Below are 23,897 nucleotides of genomic sequence, written 5' to 3'. Positions count from 1 at the left end.
GAAAGAAAGATTACGTTATTACCGAGGACCGAAAGTCCCTGAAAACTTCTATGTTTATTTTAATAAGTTACAGGGGTGAAAAAAAGAAAAAAATTAGTGTGACTTTTAATTCCAAATATCTCATTCAAAAGAAACGTTATTTTGGTTTTTCTAAATAATGCAGTCTTTCATTCTGTTATTTTGGTTTTTCTAAATAATGCAGTCTTTCATTCTGCGTTTAAATTTTTCAAAAATACTTATTATAGTTTCCTCATGATTCGAAAAAAATGAATAGGTACATTTAATAACTAGAATATTTTGTCATCCCCTAATTTTAACATCTGCATGTCTGGATCAAATTCTTCAAACAATTGTTTCGCATTTAACATTAGAAACACGTAAACACAACATTTTTTGTTTTGCAAAATTACATATGTTTAGATATTTTAGTTTTCCATCATTAGCTTCTAATAGGCTCACCGAATGCGAGGACTCTTCAATAACACCTGAAATACTGCTTGCACTGTTACTTGAAATCTGCAAGTTTGTTACACAAGAATCCAGTTTCCACTTTCATTTCTCTGTAACATTCATCATCTACGTCCTGAATCTTATTTTCGGTAATGACATTAGGAAATTGTAACCAAATGTCTGAAAATTAATTTAGAAATGGGGTAAATACTATTAAAAAGCAAATTTTATTTTAGTCATGTAGTCAACAAAATTTTGAAATATACCAAAAATCTACTAAAAAATATTGCCTACTAGAATATTTTAAAAAATATCAAAAACCTACCAAAAAAAGTAGAAATCTACACTTTTGACACTGGTCACCCAAGTAGCAATTTGTCGACGCGACAACGTTGTCTACCGCGTGGCAACGTTTTGTTACAACTTTGTTATTGCCTAGAAGACGACCCTATTCTGCACTAATTTGGTGGACGATTTTTGAGTTGTCTTGACGTTGCCTAGGCAACCTCCTGTGAAGCAACATCGTTTCGTAAGCGTTGCATAAGACAACTGAAGCGACTATAAAAAGAACCTGCGCGTACAATGGTTGCTCAAGGAGTCATACTGGTTATGTTTTTTATCTATATTTTTAACACCCGTATGGTGAATGCGAAAACCAAAAAGGTAACTATTTTGACATCGCATTAGGTATTTAAATTTATATAAATACATAAAGGACTTAACAAAATTACCTGATGTAAAATTTATAAACGCATCTCAGATTACCGTCAAATATGGATATTTCACCTTTAAAAAACACACGCGCTCCTTTTTTATGACATTTTTGACAAAAAATATGCAAGTTTAAAAAAATCTACTTTTAATATAAAAGTCAAAATTTATGTTAAAGATGTTCTGTATAAATTTTAATGTATTGATGGTGCTTTTAAAGGTATCAAAAAATGCCTGCATTTTTTATATCCTGTGTTTTCATTTTCTTTACATCTCAAAAATCTCAAGTAAAACCAAAATGGTGCATTAACAATATTACTAAAAAAATACCTTATTACCAACCCTAGACGGAAAAGACAACTTAGAGGTCCAATCGCCAACCAAAACCCGGCCGCGCCGACTATCCCAACCATTTTAGAACGCGCCCTCTTATTGGGTGACAGAGGTCATGTGACCAGTGTCAAAAGTGTAGCATTCTCCTTAACAGCGTTGTCACATTTAGGAGATTTCTACTTTTTTTGGTAGGTTTTTTATATTTTTTAAAATATTCTAGTAGGCAATATTTTTTAATAGATTTTTGGTATATTTCAACATATTTTGTTATGACTAAAATAAAATTTGCTTTTTAATAGTATTTACCCCATTTCTAAATTAATTTTCAGACATTTGGTTACAATTTCCTAATGTCATTACCGAAAATAAGATTCAGGACGTAGATGATGAATGTTACAGAGAAATGAAAGTGGAAACTGGATTCTTGTGTAACAAACTTGCAGATTTTTAAGTAACAGTGCAAGCAGTATTTCAGGTGTTATTGAAGAGTTCTGTCATTCGGTGAGCCTATTAGAAGCTAATGATGGAAAACTAAAATATCTAAACATATGTAATTTTGCAAAACAAAAAATGTTGTGTTTACGTGTTTCTAATGTTAAATGCGAAACAATTGTTTGAAGAATTTGATCCAGACATGCAGATGTTAAAATTAGGGGATGACAAAATATTCTAGTTATTAAATGTACCTATTCATTTTTTTCGAATCATGAGGAAACTATAATAAGTATTTTTGAAAAATTTAAACGCAGAATGAAAGACTGCATTATTTAGAAAAACCAAAACGTTTCTTTTGAATGAGATATTTGGAATTAAAAGTCACACTAATTTTTTTCTTTTTTTCACCCCTGTAACTTATTAAAATAAACATAGAAGTTTTCAGGGACTTTCGGTCCTCGGTAATAACGTAATCTTTCTTTCTGCGTTTAAATTTTTCAAAATACTTAGTTTTCTCAGGATTCGCAAAAAAATGTAAACATTTAAAATACATTGAACATTTTAACAGGCACATTTTGCGCCGATCCCCTTAAGTTAGCTGTTGTTTTTATTATCAAAAATCCCAAATATATCCCAAAAATCCTTAAGTATATTTTATTTTTTGATTTAGCAGATTTTAGCTAAAAAATGGTAATAACGTCAGTGGTTTGGATCGAATGGTTTGGAATAATTAGGTTTTAAATTTTTGGAATTCCTTTTGGGATATTTAAGACGGATATGCATATTACTGTATAAGTATACTGTATTTACATGGCCTAAAAAGAATCTACTGATTTTGTGAAAGCAAAGCTATATACTGAAAGAGTAAAAACTCACCTGGCAACCCCGTCTACTAAAGCTGATACAAAGAATGAAAGATTAAGGTTATCAAATCTACTGAGAAAACAGTGGACAATGGAATGGAAACCAGCTATTAAAAAACAAATTAACAGGTTGTTAAATAAATCGAAAATTTCCAGCAAAATAAAACATATAATAATAAGAAAAAAATATGGTTATAAAGTAAATTATTTTTCTCCTTCTGAAGTTACCGCAAAGGTGTCACACACCTATAACAACACCTAGGGTCGTGACAGACAACTTCAGAGTCGGCCAGAAAACCCAAATCGGCCAGGGCGTAAATTAGTTTAGCATTATAACGTTTTTAAGTCGTTGCGATTGTTGAAAAAACTGAACTGTGATATGTAGTTGTCACAATGGTAATAAATTAGTTGCCCGTATAACTAAAGGTATTACTTAAAGTTGTAACATCGTAATGTCAGTCGCGATAGGGGACGTTGGCCGAAACAACTGAAAATGCTCTCTGGCAACGTTATATACAGTGCATTTGTTTGTACTGACAACCAATGCGTCAAAAAATTGCTACTTGGGTTTTGACAACGACATCCGATTTGGACGTCGAAACGTTAATAAAATCCTTTTTTAGTTAAATTGTGGCTTATTTTTTCAATGTTCCGGCAAGAAATTTTGTCCGCAAACCTCATATTCGGATTTAGCAGCCCAAAATTCATATATAATGAAAGAAATCAGAACTGCCCCAAAACTTTCCCAGTCAAAACACAATTTTATTGAATCACATTTAGAATAGTTGATTACAAAAATGCCACAAGGAAACAGCTTCAGAACAAGTTAATTATTATTCTGAAAGCTTTAGGTCTTCCTTTTATTTTAATTTTGGACGGTAATACTATTTCTCTTATAACTAAAAAAATATATATTAATTTATAGTCTCTTAGTTTTTTAATACTGTTTTAAAATATTGTTAAACTCATTAAAAGAACTAAATAATTGTCCACCCTCCATAGTTAATTTAAAAACAAACACCAAACAAATAAAAAATAAGCAATCTCTTTACTATGGTTTATTTTTTAACCAAGAGGAGTAAACTAAAAAGACAGATTCACACCCAAGAAAAGTCACCAAATACATCTTCTTTTTTGGTTGATCATGTCGGCCCTCAACTTTAATCCATAAATATTATAGTTAGATATATTAATACGTCGCTAAAGAGGTCTAAAAAAACTGCTTTTTATAAAAAGCAGACTAAAAACCTAAAAATTAAAGGAATAACATAGAAAACACAAAAAATCGCTGATAAAACTCAATTAACCTATGAAATGCCAAAGTGTCAAAATTTGATAAATGTCATTAGTGTCAAAATTTTATTACAGTGGAGTAAATTTGCCTACAGTTGGACCAATTACAAACAAGCATTACAGGGCGGTAAATTTGAATCACTTCTCTTGGTTAAAAAACAAACCATAATCAATATGAAAGTGTAAATACAACGCGATTAAACAAATTGTAACACTCTCTGACTCTCCGATACTCGCGGTATATACTTAAATACCACAGCAATACACGCGACTTAGCGTGTATGCAAAAAACCAGTAACAGTGCACGCTAAATAGTGACGTCACTGACTTGATGACGTTTCGCGTGTACCTAACTTTTTTATTTGCGTACACGTTAGCGTGTACCTAGACACAGCGATTATATTAACAATATTTTGTACGTAATGTGATGTCAACTAAATACATATTTATTTTGCTAATCTGAATATATACTTTTATATATACATTGATTTATTACAATTAAGTTTGAAACATCTGAATAGTTCTGCTTCCCTTCACTTAATAACAAATATTTTTCTATCAAACACTAAACATATCAAAATAGCGTGTACCAAAGTATACAGACACTGTGCACGCTAAATAATGACGTCATTGGCTTGATGAAGTTGAATTCGCGTGTACCTAGGCACAGCGTTAATTTTTACAAAATTAAGGGCCGGTTGTTCGAACGCTAATCAAGAAGTTGATTATAATCAATCAGTTTATTGTAATCAATTTTCTTGATGAGAATCAAATCGAGACATCAAAAATACAATGTATGTCATGTAAAACACTAATCATTCATTGATTGTAGGTAAAGCAGTAATTAAAATATAGCCGCAGCTGTTAAATTATTAAAAATTGCTTATTATTATTGATTTGTAAGTAAAAACAAGAAATTAACATCAGAAAGAGTTTAGTTATAGTTTATTTTACATTAAAACCAAAATAATAAAATAAATCAGTCAACAATTTCAAAATAACCTCAAAATGTGACATCTGTCAGAAGTACGCTTAATCAAATATAATTGTAATTAAATATTTAATAATGATCATTTTTGATTAGCGTTCGAACAACTGGCCCGTAATGTGTTCTGCACCCGTGATTGTAATCAGCTCATAGTATATTTTCCACCATATGTCCAAATAGGACTGGTTAAGAACCTGAAGAAACGCAGTTAAAACAAAATAAAATTTAAAATGATTACACAAATCACGTGTATAATCCATAGGGCTTTTCATCGATTGTCATTTGTTTCGAGCTTCTGTCATGTGTCACATAATATTAATATATCTACGTCATACGTCTTTGGTTTGTATCATTGGTATATGCCAATAAGGTATGACTTACGCCCGGTTTCATAATCAGTTAAAGTGGACTTTAAGTTTTAAGTTGGTACCCTTGTCAATGCAATTCATATGGGTAAATGTCAACGTTAAAGTGAACTTTAGTTAATGTTCACTTTAAGGCACAGATCACCTACCTCCTCTAGATGTTTCACGATAACGCTTTGGTTAAATATGAAAAACAGCGCTCCATGCCGCTTGTATCGGAACTAATGCAAGCGGGAATTTCAAAATGTAATTTTGGTGGGAAGAAAATGTTAAGTTAAAATATTTGAGAAAAAAAATAATTTGGTTTTAAAATATGCAAATTATTTTTAATTTCAAATATACAAAATACCATTTGGGAAAAAATAAGACATGACAATGTATGTTTATTTATTTATTTAATATCAGCAAAACCACTTTGTATATACTTTTTTACAAATCGTATCTTTACAAATGAAATTATTAATAGTTATCTTCCAAATTGAGTTCCAAATACTTCTACAAAAGGGTATCTCAAATGATTGAAACATGTGTGCATCTCTACTTGTTGAAGGACTTTCAACTAAAACAAAAAATTAATATAATTGATTTGATAATAACCATATTCATTTCACGTAAAATAATTTTTATTAATTATATATTTTCAGTAGGGGTTACTTACTTGGTGTTACATTCGTTTGCTTCCCTACACCACTAACTGTGTTACTTGTTCTCTAATAACAAATACTTGTTGAACTCACCATGCAAATGTAAGGTAGGAATTTTATCTTCCTAGGGATCTTCAAATCACATTCGTTTTGTTTCAAAAACTGTATTTGAATCCATTTTATCTAAATAAGGATTTTTTATTATTGCTAACAATCAGATAAACATTTACTGACATAAAGATAAAGGCATACTGACAATGATGACAATTGACAAATTATAATGACACTCAGACTCAGTGATATAGAAGAAATCTTCACTCCAGGTGCATGGCGACATCTCAAAAAACGTATCATTACTAAAAATGACATTTAGTTTAGGATGACCTTGAGAAACCTGCGTGAAACATCTAAAGAGAGTTAAGTGATCTGTGCTTTAAGGTGATTATGAAACCGGGCGTAAGCTATATTAATGTTATGTGACACATGACAGAAGCTCGAAACAAATGACTGTGAATGAAAAGCCCTATTGACAGACGTCAAACATTTATTGATTTTTTATTTGTTTGGAAAAATATTTGACGTCAACACTATCACGGTTCACGGTCCATTGTTTCCTATTCTGTGTTTTGTACTGTCAACTGTCAAATAAGTCATGTCATTTGTCATATATACAACCGACAACAACTTTAATCAACGAATATTTATTTTTTTAATATTATTTATTAATACATTTTTGCGTATTGGAACCAGTATTTAAGTTTAAATTCGAAATGGAGTTAAGTGAAGATTCTATAAAGAGAATACAAAATGTGTTAGTATGTGATAAACATGGAGATTCTTTAGAACAATATGTTAATGTACAAATCAAATCCGAACTGGAAGAATGCAGCCTTACTAATTACGCAGAGAATTCTTTATCAGACTCATACTGTTCGGACGATATTAAAATAGAAGAACATATGTTACAAGATGATAATATATTCCCTGGCATTACCATGCAAGAAGTTAAGACAGAAATCAAACAAGAACTGGATGAACATAATTTAGTAAACCATGGGTGTGACGATCTATTTCATAATCCAAATACGAAAGAATTAGACTCGGAGAGAGATGTAAAATTAGAGATAGAAGCTTCAACTGAGATAGATCATGAAAGACATTGTAGAAGTATGAAAACAGCAAAATTACTGTCCAACATTGACACAGATACAGAACGTAAGTTTTTGTCTATGTATAGATTTAATGAGTGTGTCTAAAATGTATATTAATTTTTATTCAGTTACAATCCGACAAGCGAGATATGGCAGGTAACCTCATATTGTGTATTTTCGAGCAAGGTCACCTGCCAGCTATATCGCTTGGCGGATTGTACTGATTATTTATTTTTATCTTTTAATTTGAAAGAGATTATTTTTCAAAGTAAGTAGTAGTAGTCAAAGTATTAGTTAAAAAACATTTACCTACAAGGTTTAACCTTGTAACATTTACCAACAACACATAAACCAATGAATAGTTATTCGTTGATTAAAATTTGTAGACGTTTATATTTATATTTTGTTTCAATATAATTTTGATAATTTAAAGTAAAACTTACGAATTTACTTTCTTAAAAATATTTGTAGTGAAGTTATCTTGCCAATTTAATTGAAGAGTAAGTATTTATTTAATAAACAACTAAAATAAGTCTTATGTGACATTAGTAAAATGGAGAAATGTCAGTTTATTGGTCGAATATCTTTATTCACAGAATAAACTACTATTTGTCCTAGGTGAAACCTGCCATATAAGTATCTATCTCAAAGACATTTTACAAAAACTTTATTAAGCAAAAATTACTGTTTTTCTCCATTTGGACAAACTTCTGATAGAATGGACTGTAATATATTATATTAAAAACCTCCTGCATTCAGCTAAAAAATTAATTACAAATTGTCAAAAAATGTGATTTTATATCATGACAATCAATCTAATAATTTTTAATGACAATCTGACAAATATATGTTGTGTATTTTTGATGCTTGTTTTTTCCCGTCATTGAGCAAGGGCGGAACTGTCTATCCAATAATAAATAATACTTTTCGTCCATACTCCCCGCCTTGAACTGCTCCAAGACCGTTCAAACACAAATCACCTAAGTTAATGAGGAACACTAGAAACAAGTCTCAACTAATGGTAATGGACAAATTTTAGTTATTCCTCGTTTATAAAGTCCATGAGCGGTTTTAACAGTTACCACTCGAATTTCACCATCATCACCAGGGTGAACAGACACTATTCTTCCTAACTGCCACTGACAAGTGGGCAAATTGTCAGATTTTAAGAGTACTAAAGATCCGACTTGAATGGTGGAAGTACTACTTCTCCATTTATGACGTTGTTGGAGATCATTCAGGTAAATCTTTGACCATTGCTTCCAAAAGTCTTGCAACAATTTCTGAATCAGTTGGAATCTGGACAATTGGTTTATTTTTATCTCTCCTTGAAACGTATGATCAGGGACAGCGGTCATCGGTCTTCCGATTAAAAAATGTGAGGGAGTTAAAGGAGTGTAATCGTTAGGATCAGATGATAGAGCATATAAAGGACGTGAATTCAAAGTGCCTTCAATCTGAATTAAAAATGTACAGAATTCTTCATAAGTTAGAAGGGTTTGACCAATAATACGAGATAAATGATATTTTACCCCTTTTATATTACTTTCCCATAATCCCCCGAAATTTGGAGTACTAGGAGGAATGAAATGCCATATAATATTCTGAGCTGCGCAAGAGGTGACAATTTCATCCTCTGATTTTCTAATGAAATCATACAAAATTTTTAGTTCATTTTTGGCACCTACAAAACTTGTACCGTTATCTGAATACAGATGCCCGGGTTTACCGCGTCTAAAAACAAATCTTCTAAGGCCTGCCATGAAAGCTTCAGATGTCAAAGAACTAATTAATTCTAAATGTACTGCTTTCGTGGCGAAGCAAATAAATAAACATATGTACGCTTTATACGTTTTACATCCGCGACCTTTTCTATCCTTTAATGTAACTGGCCCTGCGTAATCTAATCCAGTTATGAAAAAAGGTTGTGATATATTAACACGATGTTCTGGCAAATCAGCCATAATCGTAGAACCAGGTTTGGGTTTAAACCGATAGCATCTAATGCAATTCCTTACAACTGTTTTAGCTAGGGACATTCCCGCAATTATCCAAAATTTTTGACGAACTGTCGCTAACAAGAGTTGTGGACCTGCATGTTGAAGTTGCACATGCTCATGTCTCAATATTAGTTTGCTTAAAACATGAATCTTATCTAATAGTAAGGGATGTTTCCCATCATAATTCCTAGAAGATTTTCTAAGACGTCCTCCTACTCTCAATAATCCAGTTTCATCTAGAAAAGGCGTTAAAGGTAATAATCTACTCTTTGACGAAAGGTCTTTACCGTTATTTAATAATGAAATTTCTTCAACAAAACTTTCTGTCTGAGCTAATCTAACAAGAAAAACCTCTGAATCAGTAAATTCGATTGCTGAAATCGGGCCATACCTTCTACTATTAGACTTTGACTTTGAATTATTAACAAATCTTCTACAATAAGCCATAATTCTAATTAATTTGTTCAGATTCGAGTATTTATAAAAAAGTGAATTGAAATCATTTTTTATAGAAACTAATGCCTTAGGTTTCTTTCTCATTTCAGGAAGGTTTGATATATCAAGTAAATCATAGAACTTAGTTTTATCAAAATCTGTTGATAAAAATTGAGGGCCATTAAACCAGAGCTTACAGTGAGCTAATTGGTCTGGCAAAATTCCTCTACTACCAATATCTGCAGGATTCTCAGACGAGCTAACATAATTCCAATTTTCAATTGTAGTACATCTTTGAATTTCTGCAACACGGTTTCCAACAAAAACTTGAAGGTTTGCTGGGTCATTATTGAGCCAATGCAAAACAATTTGTGAATCACACCAATAAGATGGAGTGTACTGAAAAGTAACAGAATCTGAAACAGATTTCATAAGTTGGACCAATAATAAGCTACCACACAATTCTAATCGAGGAATAGTCAATATTTTGACTGGGGCGACCTTAGTCTTAGCACATAACAAATGAACATTTATAGAACCTTGTGAATCAATGCATCGAGTATAAATTGTTGCACAATATGCGTATTGTGAAGCATCACTAAATCCATGTAATTCTATTATTTTAGGTTTATTACTCAGAACGCACCGTGGAATTCTTAAATCATTTAAGTGACATAACTTAGACTGGAACTTTTTCCATTTATCACACAAATCAGAGGGGACTTCGGAATCCCAATCAAGTTTTAACGACCAAAGAGATTTAATCATAATTTTTACTAGGATTATACAACAACTGGCTAAACCTAAAGGATCATAAATTTTTGCGATTGCAGAAAGCATTGTGCGCTTCGTTATTTTTGATAAAAGATCAGGGTTTTCAACATGAAAACTGAAAATATCTAACTTACTAGACCATTGAATACCAAGAGTTTTAATACACTCGTGATCTCCTAAATTAAGTACTTTTAAAGGATCGGAATAATCTTTAAAGTGATCTAATACCAATTGGCTGTTTGAAGACCATTTCCTTAAATTAAAACAAGCTGACTTCAATATTTTGACCACTTCATCACATCTTTTAATAGCTTCAGCCTCACTTGAAAATCCAGTAATGAGATCGTCAACATAAAAATCTCTCAGAATAATTTCACTTGCTTCAGGAAACTTGATTTTATTATCAAATGACAATTGCTGGATACACCTAATGGCTAGATATGGCGCACTGGCCGTGCCATATGTTACGGTTTTTAAATTATAAATTGAAATTGGCTGAGAAGGACTATTCCTCCAGACAATTGTTTGCATTCTTCTGTCATCGGGATGAACAAGTATCATCCTATACATTTTGCTGATGTCGGAAACAACAACAACTGCATGTTGTCTAAATCTAATCAAAATACTCAAAATATTATTTTGAATTGCTGGTCCTGAATATTGGATATCATTCAATGATTTCCCATTAGTCGATGGGGCAGAACCATTAAAAACAACACGGAGTTTGGTTGTCAGGCTTTCATTTTTGATAACACCATGATGTGGTAAAAAATAATTAGGTTCTGTGGTGCCTTCCGCATCTAAATTATAATCAATTGACATGTGATCTAAATCTAAATATTCTTTCATGAAATTTAAATAACCATTTTAAAGTTCGGGACATTTCTTAAATCTATCCTCTAAATACAATAATCTTTTAACAGCTAATTGTTTAGAATCGCCTAGGACAGAAGGATGTTCCTTCCAGGGAATTTTAACAATAAATTGACCAGTTTCTGATCGAGAAAATGAATTTTTAAAATGATTTTCAACATAAACATCATCCTTTGAATAAGAAATATGAGACTTTGGCTCTTCAACAGACCAAAATTTCTCTAATTGTAAATCATCACTACTAAATCTTTGTGAAAAATGACATCTAATATGATTTTTTGTTGGATATGGAACTTTACCAACCACAATATAACCAAAAACCGTATTTTGGAGGGAGGGTAAATTCTTTCCAAGATCTATGCGACCATCTAACATTATATCCCAAAACAAACTAGCATCAAGTAACATATCTAACTTACTGCTTACATTAAATGAATCATCTGCCAAAGTTATATTAGGGGGTATTGAGAAATTTGAGACATTAAAAGTATAAGTTGGCAAATTCTCAGTAATCTGTTGCACCACTATGCAATGTAAATTTGACTTAAAATTGTTTAATATAGAACCAATTTTTAATTGACATTTTTTATTTAAAGATGAAACGGAATTATTAATTCCTGAAACACAAATATTTGCTCTATTTGTGTCTAAATCGAGTTTACTTAGAAAATCCTCTGTAATAAAACATGATTGGCTCCCTGAATCTAGGATTACTCGTGCGATATGAGTATTTCCGTATCTATCATATACTCTAACTTTAGCAGTACTCAACAGTACATAATCATTATTTGAACAATTATTTTTTAAAACAATCTCATTTCTATTAACATTATTTTCTGAAGTATTAGTTGACAACTTAACTTTATTTGGTTCATTCTCGGAATCATTGTTCGGGTTGAAATTAATTGAACTGTTTTCTTTAACATGAATATCAGATGGTTTATTTTCATGTAAAAGAGAACTGTGTTTGGCTTTACATATCTTACAACCGAACGATTTACATTGTTTGTAGGAATGTCCGGTACATAAACAATTTCGGCATAAATTTAATTGTTTTATTTTATCCCATCTTTGGGTTACTGAAAGTTTAAGAAATTCTTCACATAGGTAAATCAAATGATTTTGTTTACAAAAATTACAACTTCTGCTTTTACTAGTTAGCAGAGATCTAGAGCGTTTATCTTGGTAATTAGATTTATAATCCGGTTTTGTCACATTGCTTAACTCTATAGTTTCCAAAAAATCAGCACGATTCTTCAAGAATTCAAGAAATTCGTTTAAACTTGGCAAAGAATTATCTATTTTTCTTTTTTCCCATTCCCTAGAACTAAATTTATCCAATTTACCACTTACCAAATACACCATAATAGCATCCCAATGTTCAGTCGGTAGTTGAAGTGATTTTAAAGCGAATAAATGCTTTTTAACTGAATCTATCATGCTTCTAAGACCTAATGCAGATTCTTTATTTAAATTTTCAATCTCAAAAAGAGCTTTTAAATGATTGTTTACTAACATCCGAGAGTTGTCAAATCTGTTGCATAGAGTCTGCCATGCAGAATTGTAATTTTGTGCAGAAAAATCTAAACTTTGTATAATTTTCAATGCATCACCTTTTAAACTCGCACGTAAATAATGATATTTTTGAATATCTGCCAATACTTTATTATTATGAATTAACCCTTCAAAAGTATCTTTAAACTCAATCCACTTCAAATAGTCCCCATGAAAGACAGGTAACTGAATAGGAGGTAATTTGACACCTTCTAATCCACTATATTCATGGCTTATGTCTAACCTTTTCGACTGTGAACTGGATAAATCGGAACATTTTCTTTTTAACATCGTTCTTGCTCTAGACAAAGTTTTTGAAAATATAGTATCTAATCGTTGTCTTTTCGCATACTCTTGTTGAATATCTTGATCCTGACAATTTAATTCAATTGACATTTGGATTTCATCAAATTCAGTAAACAAACTTTCAGTTCTTTCTGTATTCAATTCTATCTGCGAAAAATGGTCTTCGCTTAAATCATTAATCGCGATATTTGTCATCGACTCTATAAATTTAATAAAATTGTTTAATCTTTGTTCAATTATATCTCTTTTGCGATATAATTGACGAAAATCAGAAGCTTTCATAGGCATTTTTAGCTTTATATTAATCAAAATACGTAGCAAATAATATTATTTAATTGTACGAACTCAAAAATCAACGTTAAGCAATCAAGTAATAAAAGTCAAATCTAAATCTGTCTTTTATCTAATAATCAAACTTAGCCGAATATTGGCTATGGTCCTATAATCATTTATATTTAAATAAATCCAATAATAATAGCAATATCTACTAATAATAATCAGAAATCGTATAGCATTCCACAAACTAATACTCCAAATCACTCAAATACATATTTGCATACACACAAAGGTGTACAAATCAATCTAATAAGTAATTATTTTTTAGCTAAATAAAATTATAGGTTATAAATCAACTATTCAATGCGCAAAATCAAAATTTTTAATTGAACCCCAAAATCCTCAAAAATCTAATAATTTATTGGCACTTTGTTGAAAGGAAATAAATATGAAGGATAAACAAAGAACAATCAAGATAATAAATGGAAAAACCTCACATTTAATTCAATCGGCAGAGCGGATCCAATCTGGCTGAATCATAAATTCTTCAAAAACCAATAATCTTCATACCCATCTGGATCTATTAGACCATTGTCTCAATCATCGGGTTCGATCGGACACAATTTTATGCTTCTCGGGCTCGAAGGTACCAAATTTTATGGACAAACTTCTGATAGAATGGACTGTAATATATTATATTAAAAACCTCCTGCATTCAGCTAAAAAATTAATTACAAATTGTCAAAAAATGTGATTTTATATTATGACAATCAATCTAATAATTTTTAATGACAATCTGACAAATATATGTTGTGTATTTTTGATGCTTGTTTTTTCCCGTCATTGAGCAAGGGCGGAACTGTCTATCCAATAATAAATAATACTTTTCGTCCACCATTACTTAGCATAAAATGACTTTTGTCTTTTGTTATATCAGTAGTTATTTTATAACATTTTTTAAGAAAGAAACTACACATACAAATTTACTCTTGTGTTAATGAACAGATGGGTCGCTAAATTGAACACTTCACTGACCAATAAATCACATACAATTAAAAGAACCTAAATGTACCACCAATACAAATATTTCGTGTGACACTATTTTTTTTATTTAATTATAAACATAGGGCCAAGAAACAATATATATATATATACTTATATATGTTACCAGCTAAACCAGATTTCAGGACAATTTAGGAGAATGTCAGTGTAGATTCAGAAGAGGACATATCGCAGTGAATCAAATTATCCTACTGCATAAAATACAAGTGGAAAGCTACGAATGCAGTAAATTTACAGTGACTCATTCATCAACATAAAACAAGCTTTTGACAGAGTAAAACAAAAAGAAGTATACAGAAAAATTAATAAAAATGATAAAAGTGACACTCAGAGAAATAGAGTATAGGGTTAAAATAAATGGAAAATAAACAGATAAGTTTAAGGTCAGTGAAGGGGTGCGACAAGGAGACCCACTGTCATCATTGTTGTTCAGTATCCTTCTTGAAATTGTCATCAAAGAAGCTGAAATTAACAGGGCAGCACTTGTATATCAACGAAAACACCAATGATTGGCATTCACAGATGACATAGTACTGACAACCAGAAGTAAACAAGAATTAAAAGAAATACTAAACAGACTAGAACCGACAGCGAGAAAGAAAGGGATATGCATAAATGAAGAAAAGACTAAATGTATGGAATGGACGGAATGAGAACACATATATGGACAATACCTGACAATAATCAGCAAAGGAAAAATATATAAATTCGAAGATGTAGAAAGATTCCAATACCTAGGAGCGATATTCACTAGGAGACGAAATATGAAAGAAGAAATCCAAGCAAGAATTATGGCTGGTAATCATTGTATCTCTCTAAACAACTTACTAAGAAGTAAGAACATATCTAGATGGGTTAAGGTAAGAATATATTATAAGGCAGTGATAATACCTATACCTATAGCATTATAAGTCATGCTGAAAGTGTGTGAAAGAAAAGTCCTCAGGAAAATATTTGGAAGAAAGCTATGGAATGGAATGTGGATAAAAATACCAAATGTAGAACTAGAGAGGATCTATGGAGAACGAATATAGTAGGGATAATAAAATCATAAAGACTGAGATGGTTGGGAGATATCCAAAGGTTACCAAACACGATACTTCCCAAAATAATACTAAAGGGAGGAATTAGTGGAGTCACTGAAGGTGGATATGAGCTATTACCTCTGATTTCGTTGAACCTCCATCGATTTGCATGAAAATTGGTGAGTGGTTAGAGGATATCTCAAGGAACAAAGGTGACATGGTGCCAACTTGCGCTTTTACCCTGTGGGTGGATGCCACCCCTTCTCGGGGGTGAAAATTATTTTATTAAAAATAACCCCATAATTCGATAGGGGGACAAATTTCAAGCCAAATTTGTTACATAAAGGTATTAAAATAAATCAAAACTTTTTGAGTTATTAAAGATCAAAGATTTTAATTTTTCTTGTGAAAAATGCATGTTTTTAATGAATTTTTCATCAATAACTCAAAAAGTGTAAGTTTTTACAAAAAAGTTATTTTTATCAAAATTCAAGCTAATAAAAAATGAAATAAACCCCTTACTACAAAGACCTTTTAGTGTTTACCAAAAATGTGAGTTATAGGTAATTGAATGTACATATATTTTTTTCGGCAAGTAAAAAACTCTAAATATTCAAGCTGAAACTTATTAAACATTTGTCAAAGCACTTAAAAATATCTATTCAATGAGCCCCCGAACATGTTGATAGCGTTAAAATTTATGCACCAAAATTTTTTTAAATTTTTTTCCAAAAAATGTTATTGTTTTTTTTTAATAACTCCGTTTGTGTTTACGATATCAGGTTCATCTAAAAACTGTTTGAAAGTTAATTCCAAGTGCTATTTAAGCATGTTGAACCTAATCTATTAAACCCCTTACTTTTTTAAAAATAAAAGGTTAAATGACCCCGGTTGCACGGTTCTCACAGCAAAATTTAAGATTTAAACATTGCTATCTCGGTTATTTTTTACCCTATATAGAAATAGTAAAACAGATAAAATATTTGGCACAGAAAAAACTAAAATTTGGTTTTATATAATTTTTTACGTATATTGAGTATTTTTGGAGTTATTATCAATATGAGAATTACAATAGTTTTAAAAATATGATTTTTTTAAATCATCTCTTTTTTTTTAAATATGCATTCTAAACCGGTCAAAATTATGGAAAACATTACTTATGCCAATATAAAGAACTTCCTGTAAGGATTACTATAAATTTTAATTTTTGTGGAAATGGCGTATGTTTTTTTTTTCACTTTTTCCTAAAAAATTCGAAACAGTTCTTTTATTTTCATTATAACTTGGTTAATTTTGACGCTATTACCTTGTTCTGAAGCTCATTTGATAGGTATTCCGAAGTACTTTGCAAATGTTTAGCAAGAATATTTTATACATTGCATCGTTTTCCCGTTATTTAAGCTTGAATACTTAGATTTGAGTACTCGTCGAAAAAAATACACATTCAATTGCCAATAACTCACTTTGAACTAACATTAGTTTAGTTCTTTATGTGAGGAATGTATTCAATTTTTTATTATCTTCAATTTCAGTAATAACTTTTTTGTAAAAGCTTATAGTTTTTGATTTATAGGTGAAAAACCGAGTTAAAACATGCATTTTTTTACGAAAAAATAAAATCTTTGGTCTTTAATAACTCAAAAAGTGTTGATTTATTTTAATAAGTTTATATAACAAATTTTGCTTATAATTTGTCCCTCTATCGACTTCTGGTATTATTTTTAATAAAATAGTTTTCATCCCCGAGAAGTTCTATTGTCTCTGAACAGCAAGAATATATATGATTGTTTAATGAAATTTATCTGTGAAACTAAAATTAATCTCTAAACTTATTAATCCTGATAATTTGGTATATTATGTACATATGAAAAAAGAAGAAGAAGAAGATACATAATGGAAAATGTGGTGAGCAACTTGGACAGTCCATAGCGGCCAGCTTTTGAACTGAGTAGAGAGCTGTAGAAGAGTTTGCTATGGAACTCTAAGGACCTCATTGCCTTCCTTATGTATGAACAGAAAACAAAAAAAAAAAGTTGTGACTGGCTAAATGACACCCAAGTCAATGCCATAAAAAAAAACAAAAAAAAATCCCCGAGAAGTGGTGGCATCCACCCCCAGGGTAAAAGCGCAAGTTGGCATCATGTCACCTTTGTTCCTTGAGGTATCCTCTAATTACTCACCAATTTTCATGAAAATCGATGGGGGTTCAACGAAATCGGGGGTGAAACCCTTCAGTGACTGCACTAAATAGGAGGAAAGAAAAAGAAAGGTAGACCGAAAATCAGGAAAATGAAAGATGTTGAAAGAGACACAGAAGAACTTAAAATCACAAATTGGAAAAATAAAGCAGAAAGCAGGAGAGATTGGAAAAAAATAGTAAACCAAGTCATGATCCTTATAGGCCTGGAGAGCTGAATTATATGTACTTTTTTCATACATTTCATAAATTACATTAGTTCTTGATCTTGGTTTTTTCCTAGGTGGAGAACATAAAGGTGCATTCTTTTTTGCCAGTTGAGAAAAAATCTGCTGACAATAGAAATACTAAGCTTTAAAACGGATGCAAGTCTCTAAAACAGTATTTTATCTACTTTATCTCATATTGGGTATATTGAATAAAAAGAAGTATTTGCTTTTACTTACAAGTATTTAAGTATTTACTTAATACTAATTGAATAAAGTCATTTCTTTAATGCTTTATTCAATTACTATTAAGTAAATACTTAAATACGAGGAAGTAAAAGCAAATACAGTAGAGCCCTGATTATCCATGCTCCTCGGGACCGGACGTTGGCACGGATAATTGAAAAGCACGGATAATCCGAACATTTATTTCTTATTGTAATACATTTGTATGTATATCCATACATATAGCCCTACCATAAAAAGACAACAGAAAAAATAAATTTTTCATTATGAGTCTCCCTCTCCACGTATAGAGTTTCCGTCGAGTGATTTACAGTGACGCTATTTTGATAAAACCTCAAAAATGCAATTTAAGTAATAGAAAATCATAGCACGGATAATCCGCTGCCGGGATAATCCGCACACGGATAATCGGGGTTCTACTGCACTTCTTTTTATTCAATAGACCCATTATGTATAAGTTTTTAGTTTGTGAAAACTGTCATTATAGATTCAATTCAATTCAGTTTATTGATGTCAATATACAAAGTATTTACATAAGTCAAAGTCTGTTAAAATGCATCATTGAAATACATTGGCAAGCTAACACTTAATAAGTAAAATCTATAAAATTTTATCACCTAGTCTAAATACTTAACACAAAGTTAGAATATTAGCATAAAAACACAAGAGCACACAGAACATTTAAGAGAGCTGTAGGACTATCACAACAGGGTAGCCCCGAGATATTCCTCCTGAGAATAGTAAGCACCCACCAAAAGAAGTTCTTTGATTTTTATTTTGTATGTATCTAAGGGCAGTTCTCGAATTATTAGGGGTAATTTATTAAAGAAATGTATAGCCAGACATGATGGGCCATCTCTGCACCTCTCCAGCCTACGAAACTTTGAGGCAAGGTTCCCTCTAAAGCGTGTGTTAATATTATGAATCTGTTCATGAGTCTGGAATTTATGCATATTGCATTTTACATATATAAGATTATCATATATATACTGGCAAGGTAATGTTAATATTTTCCAATCTATAAAAACTTGTCTGCAATCGGCTCTATATGGCAATCCTGCGACAATGCGAATGGCCCTTCTCTGTAGTCTGAATACATCCTTCGCTCCTGCACTATGGCCCCATGCGAGAATAGCATAGGAGATATGTGAGTGACACAAAGAAAAATATGCCTGCTTTAGTATGGAAGCGGAAACACAATACCTTTCCATAGAACATTGTATGGCGTTCACAACCCACTTGATAGGTATATGGGATTGTTAAATAATTACGAACTTGATTTATTTAATATAACTCTAAATCAATTAAAAAGATCTCTTGCTCTGTGATGTTATTTTTATACTCTTAAGTGTTATGTTTGTATGTTGTATATTTTTTTTGTAGTCAATATTTATGTTATATATTAATTTTCGTGACATATGAAATTTTTCAGTGTTTTTATACTTTTCTAACTCTATATTTTTTAGATTAATTAAGTCATATTTAACACATTGAATTTATTATTACCTTTTGGAAATGTATTAATATTTAACTGTAATTTTTCTGTTAATGGGGTTATCCCGTATAATAATAAATTAATAAATTAAATTAACACAGGATGAAAGTCCACGAAGCAAAAATGTATTTGATGATAGCTTTGCCACTAAAGAGGTGGTATGAGCATCCCATATCAGACCAGGGTCCAGCAGAACACCAAGAAATTTAGCACAGGATGCATTGTCCAGTTCATCAGGAATATTTCTAGTTGAAAAAAGTAAGGACTGTGTTTTGGTTGTATTGAGAAACAGCCTATTAGAATGGAACCATTGTTCTGCCTCCGACACTGAACCCCACGAACTCCCCACTGCTGTTACCAAATCCTTACTGCAGGATGAGATTGTTGTGTCATCTGCAAAGAGAGTGAAATGCGCAGTTTGACATGAAAGTGGTAAATCATTGATGTATATCAAGAATAATAAGGGACCCAACACAGAGCCCTGAGGAACTCCTATGCGCAAGCATCCTCTCTCCGATTCAACACCTGCAAATCTCACCCTCTGGCAGCGGTCCGTCAAATAATTTTTTATCAATGATATACTGGAGATTGAGAAGTTATATTTACTCAACTTAGCAGTAAGAATTTCGTGGGACACACAATCGAAGGCTTTACTTAGGTCGCAAAAGTTGGAAGACACATAGTTACCTTGTTTAAAAGCATCTTGGATGTATGTTACAAGATTCAAAATACCCTGAACAGTCTTCAAACCCTTTCTGAAGCCAAATTGAGATTCAACGAAGAGCCCGTTAGACTCAAAGAAACTTGCTATTTTTCCAGCAAGACATTTTTCAAATATCTTCGAGAATATAGGTAACAGAGAGATAGGTATGTAATTAGACATTTGATCTGTCTCTCCCTTTTTAAAAACCGGAATGACCACCGCAGTTTTTAAAACTTCAGGAAAAACCCCCTCAGCTATACATAAGTTTATGAGCTTGGTCAGAGGACATATTATTAGATTTTTTATCCCTTTGATTAAGCTGACAGTTAAATTAAATGGGTCCTTACTTTTTTTATTTTTGAGAGAGTTCACAATATCTCTTACCTCATTAAAAGAGACTGGTTGGAATTCAAACATCTGTTCAGCATAAGGTGGTGTATAGTTGAGTGGGTCATTGTGGGGTGCAGGAGTACGGCTATGCAGCTCGGAGGCAATGTTTAAAAAATAATGATTAAATTGATCAGGTGTTATATTAGAATTAGTTTCAGTTTTTGTGATGCCTCTATACTCATTAATGATATTCCACATTGTTTTAATCGGGTTATGAGAGTTTGAAATTAGTTGGTCATTGGTAGCTTTCTTTGCTGCTTTTATTGCTTTCTGATATTCATTTTTAATATTTTTTATGTATTCCTGTAGGTAATTTGGTGCATCAAGCTGTTTATTAAGTTCTATAAAAAATTGAATATTATCACGCATTGTTCTCAAGCTATCATTAAACCAACTCACCACACCCGCCTGACCCTTTCTTTTAGAGTAAGACTTTTCCGGGAAACAGGTCAAGAATGCATTGGAAATGATGTGAACAAAATAGGAAAACTTATTATTTGCATTCATATTAGTGTCATTAATAAAGTCCCATGAAATGTCCTCTATCATAGAGAAGAACAAGTATCTTCCTCCCTCAGTGATGGGTCTAAAAAACACTTTTTGAGGATCAGAAAATTGTTCTCCTCCCATTAAGGTAAATTCCAGGTATATACCTCTATGGTCAGATATACCAGGATCAACAACTTGTAGCTGAAGGTCCTGTGGATCCAAATTGGAAAAAACATTATCGAGATAGTTTTTCTGTCTGGTGGCTTCGAAATTATTTTGATGAAAACCGAAACTATGCATTAAGTTACATAATTCTGTACAGTGAGGAGAATCTGTATTAAAATGAATATTAAAATCCCCAAGAATCAAGATTTTCTTAGTAGGGTTAAGTGATTGTAAAGCTCCCTCCAGTACTTCAATAAAAACGTTAAAAGAGCCTGACGGAGGCCTATATACAGTTAATAAATATAACTTATATTTTTCAATATATGCACAACATAATTCAATTTGTCCCTGTATGGACAGATCTTTTACATTATGCCACTCTTTAAAGAGAATGTTTTTATTTATTAAAATGGCTGCTCCACCTCCCTTACAGTTTGTTCGACAGAAGGCTGAAGCTGGCAGAAAATTGGAGACTCTTAAGGACCTGTATTCCAGATCTGATAGCCAGTGTTCAGCCAGACAGAGTGCATCCGGTTCTCTCCCAGTCATGAAAGCCTCCAGCTCATTAATCTTATTTTTTATGGACAAAACATTAATAAATAAAACCTTAAAACTAAATTTTGAATAAAATGTCTTATTATAATTTATATTATTTTTGTCTTGCGCAGGACTTACACTTTCCAGTGGTGAGTCTCCATAAACCCCATTCAAAGCTATTTTGGTAGAGTGGGGCGCTGCAGGTTTATAAAATGGTTTATTAGAGCACCATTTGGCCAAAGTTCATCATCCATGAAGGTGACCTTGTGATTTGAAGGGACGCCCACCTTAAAAGAACTACAGTGGTTGTCTTTTTTGGTTCGTAGTTTATAACATTGAATTCCATTGGTAATTTTTAATTGTTCTAAATACTCCCTGACATCCTTGGCTTCAGTCTTTGGATCGAGACCGGATATAAATATCCACTCCAATGGACATGAAATTGCGGCTTTTAGAGTGCAGTCATTACTTCTGCCCAGTTTAGGAGAGGGCCTAGTATCCTTACGTGAGGGATGCTTTTTTTTCTTGGATATCACCTTCTTCCATTCATATTTTTGACTTTGGTTATGTTTAGTCTCTGTCACACCATCGTTTGTTTTGTCAAAAACTTCATCTGTCACTACTTCTTCTTCTACCCGCATGATATCCGTGGCTATTCCCAGAGATACATGGGTGTTAGGTTGCAGACTTATTCCTACCGTGTTGTCAGTCACGTCGCGGCTGTTGTCGCGATCTCTGGCTTTAGTAATACGAACTAAGTCTGCTTCATCTGTATTACCATCTACGTTGGTAGATTTCTGCACTGTTGGATTATCCGTGGTCTGTATTGTTGACGGTGGAATCGGAGCGAGGAAAGGACTTTGACCTTGTTTACAAGTAGAATTGTTGTTGTTTTTTTTTACCAGGATTTTCATACCTTGCTAGTTTTTCTCGGAGTAAAGAACAGTTTTCTTCCAATAGCCTGTTTTCGCTTACAAGCTCTTGATTCAACATTTTTAGATAGGAGTTTTCCATGTCTTTTAAAGCTTCCTGCTTATGGTCATCCTTATTCATATTTTTTGGCAACATGGCGGCTTGATCTACGTCGAAATCACAGCAATAAAGTCTCGTTTCGTCTATAATTTTCACCTTCTCGGCCCAATCGCGCACTGCACAGGACTTAAATGCATTACCACACTTAATGCATATTAAGCTATTAAAAGATTTTGTTTTACAGCAAGAAAATTGCACTTTTGTTTCAGACTCGCTCTCACGCGTCTTTTTAGATGGCGCCATCTTTTAAAACTGAGATAGCAGTGCATGAAGGATTTAAAGTGTGCGTGAAGTAACAATGTATTTTAAATGCGATTTACTTTTTCACACTGTTTTTTGGCACACTTTCATATATTCAAATATCCTTAATGTTCGCGTTGTCATGGTGATGACATGTGAGCAATAAATTACAACAACATTTTTGACAGTTTTGTGGTTTGAAAGAAGTTAGAATTTTTAAATGTCAAAGTTCTAAAAATTGTAGAATAGAAATGAATTCCAGTGACGAAGCGTTACAGTTTTTTTATTTGCTTATCGTAGATAAAATATTGTATGAAACTGTGCATGAAGTACATTTTGCGAACTTAAGCAATTAATAGCACTCGTTCGGCTGTTGCTCATTCTCTAAACATCTCGTGCGTTCGCAAAAAGCATACTTCACGAACTGTTTCATAAATAACTATTTTGTATAGGTACATAAAAAATGTACCTATTATCTGTTCTAAAATACTTTCTTAATATATTTAAGAGGGGTGGGTGTGGTTGAAATCAACATTTCAAGCATATAATTTGTGAATTTTTTTAAAGTATGGTAGAATTATTTTATTTTTAAATTAAATAAACATATTCAGTACAGTTTAAAGCATACTAAAATTTTTATAAGGTAAAATTCACAGGTA

The 23,897-nt window shown here is 31.9% G+C and overlaps 2 protein-coding genes across 3 annotated transcripts in view; one reads left to right on the top strand and one right to left on the bottom strand.

Annotated features, from left to right (window-relative positions):
• Nucleotides 1-6,639: 6,639 nt before the first annotated feature.
• LOC126881479 (zinc finger protein 493-like) overlaps nucleotides 6,640-23,897 on the top strand; it is a 56,121-nt gene continuing 38,863 nt past the window's right edge. Inside the window, exon 1 of the mRNA XM_050645764.1 lies at nucleotides 6,640-7,297. Coding sequence (XP_050501721.1) covers nucleotides 6,853-7,297 — 445 coding nt within the window. The 5' untranslated portion in view covers nucleotides 6,640-6,852. The remainder of the gene's footprint in view (nucleotides 7,298-23,897) is intronic.
• LOC126881480 (uncharacterized) lies at nucleotides 7,668-23,701 on the bottom strand. 2 transcript variants are annotated; one of them, XM_050645766.1, is made up of 2 exons: nucleotides 22,105-23,701; nucleotides 7,668-7,992 (listed from the first exon to the last, which is right to left on the bottom strand). In XM_050645766.1, the coding sequence occupies exon 1, from the start codon at nucleotides 22,878-22,880 to the stop codon at nucleotides 22,143-22,145; it is 738 nt and encodes a 245-aa protein (XP_050501723.1). In that variant the 5' UTR covers nucleotides 22,881-23,701; the 3' UTR covers nucleotides 7,668-7,992; nucleotides 22,105-22,142. The 2 variants fall into 2 exon arrangements, with proteins under 2 accessions (XP_050501723.1, XP_050501722.1); XM_050645765.1 differs by lacking the exon at nucleotides 7,668-7,992 and adding an exon at nucleotides 11,309-14,170 and having other exon boundaries at nucleotides 22,105-23,023.

This window comes from Diabrotica virgifera, chromosome 3, assembly GCF_917563875.1.
Source record: "Diabrotica virgifera virgifera chromosome 3, PGI_DIABVI_V3a".
Taxonomy (NCBI): domain Eukaryota; kingdom Metazoa; phylum Arthropoda; class Insecta; order Coleoptera; family Chrysomelidae; genus Diabrotica; species Diabrotica virgifera.
This window is presented reverse-complemented; position numbering and strand designations above follow the sequence as displayed.

Bases quoted from the DNA above. Each gene is read 5' to 3' on its own strand.
- LOC126881480 (XM_050645765.1), bottom strand. From the start codon at position 13,463: ATGCCTATGAAAGCTTCTGATTTTCGTCAATTATATCGCAAAAGAGAT.